Source organism: Mustelus asterias, chromosome 14, assembly GCF_964213995.1.
Source record: "Mustelus asterias chromosome 14, sMusAst1.hap1.1, whole genome shotgun sequence".
NCBI lineage: Eukaryota > Metazoa > Chordata > Chondrichthyes > Carcharhiniformes > Triakidae > Mustelus > Mustelus asterias.
The window spans coordinates 85785842-85797797 of NC_135814.1; the positions used below are offsets into that span (position 1 = coordinate 85785842).

General features: G+C 42.3%; 1 protein-coding gene across 1 annotated transcript in view; it reads left to right on the forward strand.

Moving 5' to 3' along the window:
• The first annotated feature begins 1222 nt into the window (after window positions 1-1222).
• Window positions 1223-11956, forward strand: part of lcmt2 (leucine carboxyl methyltransferase 2) — a 38974-nt gene continuing 28240 nt past the window's right edge. Inside the window, exons 1-4 of the mRNA XM_078229248.1 lie at window positions 1223-1288; window positions 5999-6123; window positions 10803-10884; window positions 11504-11693. Coding sequence (XP_078085374.1) covers window positions 1226-1288; window positions 5999-6123; window positions 10803-10884; window positions 11504-11693 — 460 coding nt within the window. The 5' untranslated portion in view covers window positions 1223-1225. The remainder of the gene's footprint in view (window positions 1289-5998; window positions 6124-10802; window positions 10885-11503; window positions 11694-11956) is intronic.

The following is an 11956-nucleotide window of genomic DNA, read 5'->3' on the forward strand; positions in this document are numbered from 1 at the left end:
GCCTTAGCCAGTACAAGAAAGTATATGCCTCCTTGTCCTGCTGCATTCAGCGAAGTGTGAACAAACAAGGTCTGCCTGTTCCTTTACACGTCTTAGAATCCAACCAGTTAACGTATATTCCCTTGCCTTCCTTTTCCTCTCCTTCAATTCAGACTTCTCCAGATCGAATTCCATGTGTTACTTTTTTGATGTAATCAGTCCATTGAAAGCTGCTCGCAATCTACAGCTTTTTTCCTCATGGCCAATTTTTATATCATCTGCAAACATTTTGATTATGCCCCCTATATTTAAGTCCAAAGCCCTATGGCATCTCACTGGAAACAGCCTTCTCTTTACAAAAGCATCCATCCATTATTCCCCTTTGCTCCATTTTGGATCCATCTTGGCACTTTCCCTTGGATTCCATGGGCTTTTAATTTTCTGGCCAATCTGCCATGTGGGACCTTGTCAAAAGCCTTGCTAAAATCCATGCAGAAAATATAAAATATAAACCTTGTTATCTCCTCAAAAAAAAATCAATCCAGTTCTTCAGAAACAACTTCCCCTTAACAAATCCATGCTGATTGCCCTTGATTAATCCATGCTTTTCTAAATGATGATTTGCATGGTGAGCAACATGGTGGCACAGTGGTTAGCACTGCTGCCTCACAGTGCCAGGGACTGGGTTTGATTCCTGGCTTGGGTCACTGTCAGTGTGGAGTTTGCATGTGTTCTCTCCATGTCTGTGTGGGTTTCCTCTGGTGTGCCGATTTCCTCCCACAGTCTGAAAGATGTGCTGGTTAGTACATTGGCCATGCTAAATTCTCCCTCAGTGTACCTGAACAGGCACCAGAGTGTAGCCACTAGGGGATTTTCACAGTAACTTCACTGCAGTGTTAATGTAAGCCTACTTGTGACACTAATAAATACGCTTTTAAAAAGTCTGTCCCTCAGAATGCTTTCAAATAACAATTTGCCCACCATCAAAATTTACGCTAGCTGATGTATAGATATCCTCTAGTCTTTTTAATAACATTAATATTACTACCCACTTTGAAAGGTTTTCAATTGATTCAGTGGAATAAATTCTAGCATCTTCCTATCAGTGGCCACACAGTGACTGCCTCCTGCTGTTCACTGAGCGCTGCTGCAGCCTGAGCTTGGGAAGCATCGCGGCAGCACGCGCGTGCGCAGACATTCCCGCCGGCCAGTCCGGCAGTGCGCACGCGCAGAGTCTGCCGGCGCCATGAGTGGAGGGAGTGTTGCTGTCAGCACCAGAAAGAAAAGACAGGCTGGGAAGGATGTGGCTGTGAGTGATGGTTCCTCCGGGTCAGGGCTTCGAGTGGCGGGGCGGGGGGGGAGTGGCAGGTGGTCAGCTCACACCAAAGCGGGCCTGCTTTGGGAATGGCCCCAGTGTGGCCGCCATTGCATTTATTTGTGTCCTGAGCACATTGAGCCTCGTAGCAGCATTGTACACTTAGACTGTAAGGTGGTACACAGAGAGGGGCTGGAAGATGGTACACAGAGGGGGGCTGGAAGGTGGTACACTGAGGGAGGGACTAGAAGGTAGTACACAGAGGGGGGGCTGGAAGGTGGTACACTGAGGGGGGCTGTAAGGTGGTACACTGAGGGAGGGACTGGAAGATGGTACACAGAGAGGGGCTGGAAGATGGTACACAGAGGGGGGCTGGAAGGTGGTACACTGAGGGAGGGACTAGAAGGTGGTACACAGGGACTGGAAGGTGATATACTGAGAGAGGGACTGGAAGGTGGTACACAGAGAGGGACTGGAAAGTGGTACACTTAGGGGCCCAAGTCTGCAAGGAACTACAAAAGGTCATGAACATAGCCCAATCCATCACGCAAACCAGCCTTCCATCCATTGACTCTGTCTACACTTCCTGCTGCCTCGCCAAAGCAGCCAGTATAATTAAGGACCCCACGCACCCCAGACATTCTCTCTTCCACCTACTTCCTTCGGGAAAATGATACAAAAGTCTGAGGTCACATACCAGCCAACTCAAGAACAGCTTCTTCCTTGCTGCTGTCAGACTTTTGAATGGACTTACCTTGCATTAAGTTGATCTTTCTCTACACACTAGCTTTAATTGTAACACTACATTCTGCACTCTCTCGATTCCTTCTCTATGAACAGTATGTTTTGACTGTATCGCGTGCAAGAAACAATACTTTTCACTGTACACTAATACATGTGACAATACATCAAATCAAATCACAAGGTGGTCCACTTAGAGAGGGGCTGGAAGGTGGTACACTCAGAGAGGGATTCTAAGGTGGAAGGTATCCAAAATGGATGCCAGGCAGTGTTGGGAACCCTAGTGTTGGAAACAGCACAGTGGATGTACCTATAACACATGGACCACAGCGGTTCAAGATGGTGGCTGAGCGCCACCACCAGCTTCGCAAGGGCAATTCAAAATGGGCAATAAATGCTGCCTAGCCAGTGATGTCCACATTCCATGAATGAATATGGAACAAAGAACACTACAGCACAGGAACAGGCCCTTTGGCCCACCAAGTCTGTGCTGACACAGATGCCTCTTCTTGCCTCTACGTGGTCCATATCCCTCTATTTCCTGCCTATTCATATATCTATCTAGATGCCTCTTGAATGTTGTTGTAGAATCTGCTTCCACTATCTCCTCCGGCAGCACGTTCCAGGCATTCACCACCCTCTATGTGAAAAACTTGCCCCTTACATCTTTTAAAAATTTTCCCCCTCTCATTTTCAACCTATGCCCCGAGTAATTGACCCTTCAACCCTGGGAAAAAGACTCTGACTCTCCACTCTATCCAAGCCTGTCATAATCTTAGTGGGATCATTCAGTGAGGCCATTTGGGTAGAATTCACGAACAGGAGTGGTGCAATCAAACTGTTGGGGTTGTACTACAGACCTCCTAACAACCAGCGTGAAGTGGAGGAACTGATATGTCAGCAGATTATGGGAAGATGTAAAAACAACAGGATTGTTTGATGGGCGATTTTAACTTCTCCAATATAGAAATCATACAGTACAGAAAGAGGCCATTCGGCCCATCGAGTCTGCACCAACCACAATCCCACCCAGGCCCTACCCCCATATCCCTACATATTTTACCCACTAATCCCTCTAACCTACGCATCTCAGGACACTAAGGGGCAATTTTAGCATGGCCAAATCAACCTAACCCGCACATCTTTGGACTGTGGGAGGAAACCGGAGCACCCGGAGGAAACCCACGCAGACACGAGGAGAATGTGCAAACTCCACACAGACAGTGACCCAAGCCGGGAATCGAACCCAGGTCCCTGGAGGTGTGAACAGCAGTGCTAACCCCTGTGCTACCGTGCTGCCCGATATAGACTGGAATTCCTTTAGTGCCAGGGGCCTGGACGGGGCAGAGTTTGTTCAGTGTATCCAAGAGTGCTTCTTGAGGCAATATGTAGATGGTCCAATTCGGGAAGGGGCTATCTTAGACCTGGTTCTGGGAAATGAGTACAGACAGGTGATTGATGTCTCAGTGGGGGACCGTTTTGGGAACAGTGATCACAATTCTGTAAGTTTCAAGATACTTGTAGAAAAGGATTGTAGTCCCAGAGTGAAAGTACTAAACTGGGGAAAGGCTAATTATGGCAGTATTAGGCAGGACCTAGGGAATGTAGACTGGGGGCAGCTGTTTGAGGGTAAATCCACATCCGATATGTGGGAGTCTTTTAAAATTCTTTTGTTAACAATTCAGGACAAGTATGTCCCTGTAAGAATGAAGGATAAAGATGGCAAGATTCGGGAAACCTGGATGACGAGAGATTGTGAGCTTAGCGAAAAGGAAGAAGGAGGCATACATAAATTTCAGGAAATTGAAAACAGATAAGGCTCTTGAGGAATACAAAGATAGCAGGAAAGAGCTTAAACAGGGACTTAGGAGGGCAGAAAGGGGCCATGAAATGTCCTTGGCAAGCAGGAATATAATTTTTTTATAAAAGGAGTAGAGCAGTTGAATAATTTGCTTTTAAGGGTAAGGGGGAGAGTTCAGGCCAGAGGGCATGGCCGAAGATACTGGCAAACATTGAAGTGGAGGCTAGAACTGAAAGCATGAAATGTAATATGAACAGAAAACGCTGGAAATACTCAGCAGGTTAGGCAGCATCTTTGGAAAGAAAAATAGATTATCCTTTCAGGTCATAGCTATTCATCAAGAAACATTGAGCGGGATTTTACGGTCTCATTCGTCCTGAAACTGGAAAATCCTGCCCGAGGCCAACAAACCTTTCCGTGGTCTGCCCTTCACCAGCTCTGATTCCTGTGGCGGGCAGGGCGGTAAAATTCCAGCCGTTGACTCTCGTTGATCTCTCCAGAGATGCTGCCAGACCTGCTGAATATTTCCAACATTTTCTGTTTTTATTTCAGACATTTAGCATCTGCAGTATTTTGCTTTGGCATAAGATGTAAAGAAGTGAGCCTAGTGAGTAACTTTGGATGATTTTACTTTTGTTGAAGTTCTGGATTCTAGTCCTACTCCGGGACTTGTTGGCTGTGGTAGGAGCATTCACAATGCAGTTCAATGGTTTAATAATCAGTCTGTAATCCTTCCAACACTTCCCCACTATCCCCCAAGAGGGGAAAAAGTATGTATGAAGATATGAACAAACTGGTGTAACGTCATTCATGATCTCAGAAAAACCCAAAGCACTTCAGCTATTGGAGTACTATTGTGAAGTATAGCCATTGTAATGTAGAAAAATACAGCAATTACTGCCCAGTAAAAACCAGTGAGATAACCGATCAAGTGATTTATGCTGGCTGAAGGATGAATGTTGGCCAGGATGCTGGGAGATCTTCATACTTGTTGTATCATGCCATGGTGTCTTTTATCCCTACAGACATCTTGGTTTAACTTGTCAACTGACAGTACTTCTGACAGTGCAGCAGTCTCTCAGCATTGCAGTAAAGTATCAGCCTAACTTATGTGCTCAAGTCTCTGGTCGTGCGTTAGATACAATGAGCAAACGTGGGTTGGCATGGACTAAATATAGATCTAATTTTAAAACCATGTACTTGCTGGCCCCCTGCACTTAAAAGATTCTATTACAGTACTTATTAATGTTAGATATGAAAAAATGTCTAGTGCAATTAAACATTCACATTGAAGTCACATAATATCAAATAAAATTCCAATAATGTTTATCAAAATCAATCAGTAGATATACCAATACTATATTGGTATTAATATCTGATGAGTATTTCTTCAGCATTTTTAGTTCATCACACTACTGCCCATAGAAAACTCTTCATCACATCCAACTCTCCATTATATTCCATTGGATCAGAGGTATACATAAGCATGAGGAAGATAGAAATATAGTGGTTCTTGAACCATTGAAAATGGAAAGACTTGCAGATTGCTGTAAGAAAGTGTGCTCATTATCAAGAAGTTTGAAAAGCTGCAATGGAGTCAAATGCTGATGTATATCTTTGACAAATCTTTTAGCGAGAACATTCATAAACGCAGTCGCCTACTTGCTGCTATTATAGACACTCAACCTAGATATATTTAAAATTACATTGAATTTTAATACAACATAAAGGAGGTCAAACTATATAGAAGTGAACAATTATCTGAAAGTGATTTAGGTAGGCTTCCAAAGGGCCCCCCTCTAAATCATGACTCTTGTTGGTTTCAACTCCTTGTTCTGTCTGTTCTTTCCCAATGGCCTGTTTTACATCTGATGCAAGTTTGTTACTTCTACTTAGTCAAATTGTCATTGTTAACATTGTCAAACTAACAATGGTGAGTGATGCCTCCTGGAACACTTTTCAAACCATGCGTCAGTTTTGTCTGTCTAAAAGTAGAAATTTCCTTACTGGAGACTATCATTCAAATTTAATGACAAGAGCAAAAACAAGCAAAAGGAACTTGAAGTTAAGCGAAAGATGCCCTGTCTTAAATATTGTTATCCTATGCAGTACTAAAATGTTGCCCATTTACACCTTCATTCTTTTATTGAATCTGTTTACAGGTCCAAGGTACAAATGACAGCAGTATCGTTAGCAAATGTTCAATGGTCAGTCTAGGCTACTTCAATGATCCCTTCCTGAAAGGATTTGCAAATAAAACCACCAGAAGAGCTCCACTTATAAATCGGTATGATTTTAAATTTATTAGTGTCACAAGTAGGCGTACATTAACACTGCAATGAAGTTACTGTGAAAATCCCCTGGTCGCCACACTCCGGTGCCTGTTCCGGTACAATGAGGGAGAATTTAGCATGGCCGAAGCACCTAACCAGCACATCTTTTGGACTATGGGAGGAAACCGGAGCATCTGGAGGAAACCCATACAGACATGGAGAGAATGTGCAGACTCCGCACAAACAGTGACCTAAGCTGGGAATCAAACCCAGGCCCCTGGCGCTATGAGGCAGCATTGTTAACCATTCCAATTATTTGGTGATGTTGTGAAAGTTCTTTGTTCATTTAATGCATTTTGCATGTTAAAGGGCTTTGGAGTTATGTTGTTTCATTGTTGTCACCTTACTCCCATCATGATGAAGTTTATGTACACCCACAATGCTGTTAAGAAGGGAGTTCTCGGATTTTGGCCCAGCAAGAATCAGTGGAGTGGAAACTCTGGCTGAATTTTCCCTCTTTATTGTTTCTTATAGGGCTCGCCTGATATTTTATGAATCTAATAATAATGCGATCAGCTATCATTTTTACTTTTGTCCTTTTTAAATTATATTGGTAAAATGAATGAACGAAGTTATAATGTATAGCATTCTTAGGCAACTTAACAAATAAATCTGATCCAGTAAAATATTTGAAAAAATTCAAATAAATCAGATGGCAAACAACTCAAATGAGTCAGTTGTTAAAAGTTGATAGTGTAATTGCATTGCACAGCACAGTCCTTCTCCCCTTGCCCTAAATTTCTCCACTTAGAACCATAGAACCGTACAGTACAGAAGGAGGCCATTCGCCCATTGAGTCTGTACCAACCACAATCCCACCCAGGCCCTATTCCCACAACTCCACACATTTATCCTGCTAATCCCCCTGACACTAGGGTAAATTTAGCACGGCCAATCAACCTAACCTGCACATCTTTAGAGTGTGGGAGGAAACCGGAGCATCCGGAGGAAACCCACTCAGTCATGGGGAGAAAGTGCAAACCCCACACAGACAGTGACCCGAGGCCGGAATTGAACTGGGTCCCTGGCGCTGCGCCACCTGTGCTGCAAAGAACTGCATGGGTTAAACTACAGAAAAACTTTTAACAGGAGTGGAAATTGTTGTTACCTGTTCTGGGTTATATTTGGATAGCACGCCATCCCCATGAAACTCCTCCAACACATCCTTCAGTTTCTTTGAGGAATCTGTAAAGGAAATTTCATGAAAAAAATTAAAGTTTAAAGTTTATTTTAGTGTCATAACTAGGCTTACATTAACACTGCAAGGAAGTTACTGTGAAAATCCCCTAGTTACTGCACTCCGGCGCCTGTTCAGGTACACTGAGGGAGAATTTAACGTGGCCAATGCACCTAACCAGCACGTCTTTCGGACTGTGGGAGGAAACCAGAGCACCTGGAGGAAGCCCACACAGACATGGGGAGAATGTATAGACTCCGCACAGACAGTGACCCAAAATCCTAAATCAAATCACCCCAAAACCTACTATATTCTCGAGAACGCAAGCTTAATTTATGTAATCTCTTCTGATAATCTAAACCTTGGAACCCTGGGAACATTTTGATAAATCTGAACTGCAATCCTTCCAAGGTCAGTGTATCCTTCCCAAAGTATAGTGCCCAGGATTGTGCACAGTACACCAGATGTTGTCCAATCACAACATTGTTTAGCTGTGGTAACACTATCCTTTTCATTAAAGCCCCCTGGTATCAAAGGTTGCCACTTCATTAGTCTTTTTAATTAGTTGTACCTAACCATTAGTGATTTAGTGTACATGGACTCCTGAGTCTCTTTGAACTCGACTGTTTCTAACTTTTCACCATTTTAATTACCTTAAATAGACTGGGATAATAGTATAAAGGGCAGAGGGGAGAGAGTTTACATACTAAGATTACATAGGATGTATGGCACAGAAACAGGCCATTCTGTCCATGCTCCACAGTGGTTAGCACCACTGCCTCACAGTGTCAGGGATCCAGGTTCAATTCGAGCCACGGATGTCTGTCTGTGTGGAGTTTGCACGTTCTCCCCATGTCGGCATGGGTTTCCTCCGGGTGCTCCAGTTTCCTCCCACAGTCCAAAGACGCAGGGTAGCCATGCTAAATTCCCCTTAGTGTCCCAAGGTATGTAGGTTAGGTAGCTTAGCCATGGTAAATGCACAGGGTAATGGTGCTTCTGGGTAAGATGCTCTTTCAGAGAGTAGATGCAGAATCATAGAATCCCTACAGTGCAGAAAGAGGCCATTCAGTCCACTTACTCTTACCCAGGCTTACCACATAACCCCACATATTTACCCTGCTAATCCCCCTAAGTTATGTATATTGGGACACTAAGGGGCAATTTAACATGGCCAATCCATCTAACCTGCACATCTTTGGACTGTGGGAGGAAACTGGAGCATCCAGAGGAAATCCACGCATCCACGGGGAGAACATGCAGACTCCATGCAAACAAGGGCCGAATGGCCTGCTTCTGCACTGTACGGATTCTATGATTCCACAGGAGTGTCCTCCCACCTTTCCTCATGCTGACTTCATTCTTGTATTTCTAATTTCTGGATGTTCTTCCATTCTCTCCTTAAGTAAGGATTCCATTACTTTTCTTACCTTTGACATTTAGCTAACTGGTCCATAATTCCCTAGGATTGTTGTGTCCTCTTTCTTAAATGTAGGAATTACATTAGCTATCTGCCAGTCCTCTGGCACTACACCTTTTTCTAATGAATTATTAAATGTGAGCAGTAATGCCTCTGCTCTTTCCTCCCTAGAATCTTTTAAAATTCTAGGGATGCAATCTAGCTGGACTGGGGGTTTTATTATGGTTGAGTTTGATTAGTTTATACAGTACATCCCCCTTTTTAATTGTAAATGTACTTAGTTATTTCTCATATCTTCAAGACCATATAGAAGATATAGGAGCAGAATTGGGCCATTCAGTCCATCGGGTCTGCTCCACCATTCGATTATGGCTGATGTTTCTCAACCCCATTCTCTTGCCTTTTCCCCTTGCCAATCAAGAACCTATCTATCTCTGTCTTAAATACACAATTCAATGTCATGTTTAACTTGCTTATCTCCCAGGTAAATACAAAGAAAACAATTATTCGATATTTTTGCCATCTCGCAATCATTACTTCTGGAATTATCTTGTCGTTCCCTTAATGGCCCTACTCGTTTTTTGGTGTGTCTGTAAAATGTTTTAATACTTTGTTTTATGGTCCTTGATAATTTAATAGTTTCTCTTTGCCTTTCTAATTTTTTTTTTACTTCTGCCCTGTTTCTTTATATTCTTGTTATTCATGCACTTCTCTATGTACTGTATGTACTTAACGTGTGCCTCTTTCCTAACCCTCAATTGTTTCCTTGTATCTTTATTCCTCCATGGAGTCTCACTGGTGTTTAGTTTGTTTTGATAGCAGAATATATTTTCCCTGCTCTCTGTTGAACACATTTTTTGAATGCTTCCTATTGTTCTTCAACACCGTTATTTGGCAATATTGTTGCCGTTTTATTTTCCAAGTTCTATTCTCAGCCCCTCAAAATCAGATTTTCTCCAATATATTAACTTGGGATGAGGAACTTCAGTTGGATTGAAAAGGTTGGCACTGTTTTCCCTGGAGAAGGGAAAGCTGGGAGAAAATTTGATAGTGATATTTAAAATCATGAAGGCTCTGGACAGAGTAGGTAGGGAAATACTGTTCCCACTAGTGAAAGGTTCAAGAGGGAGAGCACAGATTTACGGTAATTGGCCAAAGAAGCAATGATGAGATGAGGGGAAATTTGTCAACGCAGTGAGCGATTAGGATCTGGAATGATGGGCTGAGTGGCCTCCTTCAGTGCTGTAGTGGTTCTGTATTCAAAATCAAGAAGGTTCGCGACAAAGTACATAGAGAGTAACTGTTCCTGTGGAAGGGTCAAGGACACTAATGTTGGATGACCATAAAAGAAACAGTTTTACATGACAAGTGGTTATGTTTTGGAATATACTGCCTGGAATGGTGCTGGAGGCAAATTCAATCCTGGCTTTCAAAAGTGAATAAGATGAGCAATGAAGAGAGAAAATTTGCAGTACTGTTGGGCAAGTGGGACTAGCTGGAATTTCTTTTGCAGAGATCCCGCATGACACAGTGGGCCAATGGGCCTCTTTCTGTACTGTGACCATTCTGTAAATCAATAAATAACCCAGACCATGTAACTCGGTGACAGAATCATAGACCCACAATAAGCTAAGCCTTTGACATTCTTATCAGAATAACAGAGCCAGGTAATAAATGCTAATCTTAGCATCAAGATTAACTGAGTAACAGCAGGAAAATGACTTGAACACTGAATTTATTCGGTGCATTGTTTTTAATAACCAAGGAATCTATTGCAACTTTGTGCAGATTTTTGAGTTGTGAACCAAAATGAGAAATGTTTTCTGCATTTTGGTCAATAAATTATGGTCATGTATTTTACCAGTTTGGGGAATTTGAGTTTGAATGTAAGCTAAGGAATCCATCCAAAGCCTTGAAATTGATGAGGATGAACTGTTTAACCGCTAAATTGTACTTTAACAGAGATGTTGTATCTTGGAATAGTGTGAGATTTGCACTAAAATCACTAGGAGTCTAATTTTATTCTTTTCCCCCTAAAGTGGCTACTATGTGAGGGCAAAGGCAGTGGATTATAGCCTGAGTTGCTTCTTGCAACAGACAGCAAGTTACTCTCAGAGACAGGTGAGTATGATGGGGATTTTGCCTAATTCTGCTACTAATGCGTTCACATGAAAATAATTATTAAGCCTATTTAGCGTCCCACCTTTATGATGCTCCCTCTCCCCTTCAGTCCCACGCAGTGCATTTCTGTGACTAAGCATGTGAACATTGATGTTATCCTTTGCTAATGCTGTTCTACGGCTGTCCTCATGATGTACACAATGCTGATTGGGTGGAATTTTCCCTTTTTTCCTGTGAAGAATGCTCAGTAACTAAATCAGACCAGCCAATCAAGATTGGGAACTGTGTTTGCCGGAACCAGAAGAACAAATTTCCATTTTTGTACTTCAGCTTAGAATAATAGAAAGTCTGCCTGTGCACATGGCGTATCATCTGTCAATTTTCCTCGAGTCTCAATTCAGTTTCAAGAAACAACATTCTAAATATTTTTATAATCTTGTCAGGGCATAACTAGAGCAAATTTATTCTGTTTAGACTTACAAATGTGCAACTGAATTGTGAGTAATTATATGCATAGATCAGGGTCATACTTGTTCTAAATATTTATGTTCTGACATCAAATGAGAATAGTCCACTAAAACTCAACACTGTAGCTTTGTATGCATTCCCGTTTCTACAGATCCTTTCACTGGGAGCTGGGTTTGATTCCTTGTACTTTCGGCTAAAGGCAAACGGGGAGCTGAAAAATGTGATTGTATACGAGGTGGATTTTCCAGATGTTGTTCAGCGCAAAGCCACTCTGATTAAAAACAAGCAGGAATTCGTGGAGCTCATAGGCTGCATTGATGAAATTAGACCAGCTCAGATGGGTAGGATTGTTTTTCAAGTACATGCTTCATTGAAAATGCTTGCTGACTTTGGCAAAGCTTTTGACAGTGATACAATGGGTGAATGATATCAGGCATTCTTGCTAAATAGGATTATCATTTGCATGCAGGGGCTGCTCAGTGTGTTTGTCTCATAATTTCATATTGCCAAATTTAAGGTTGCGCAAAATGTTTAAACATATATTGGAAATTATATCAAAAATATGGATGTCGATATGTACCATGAATGTTTTTTTTGGTCTTTT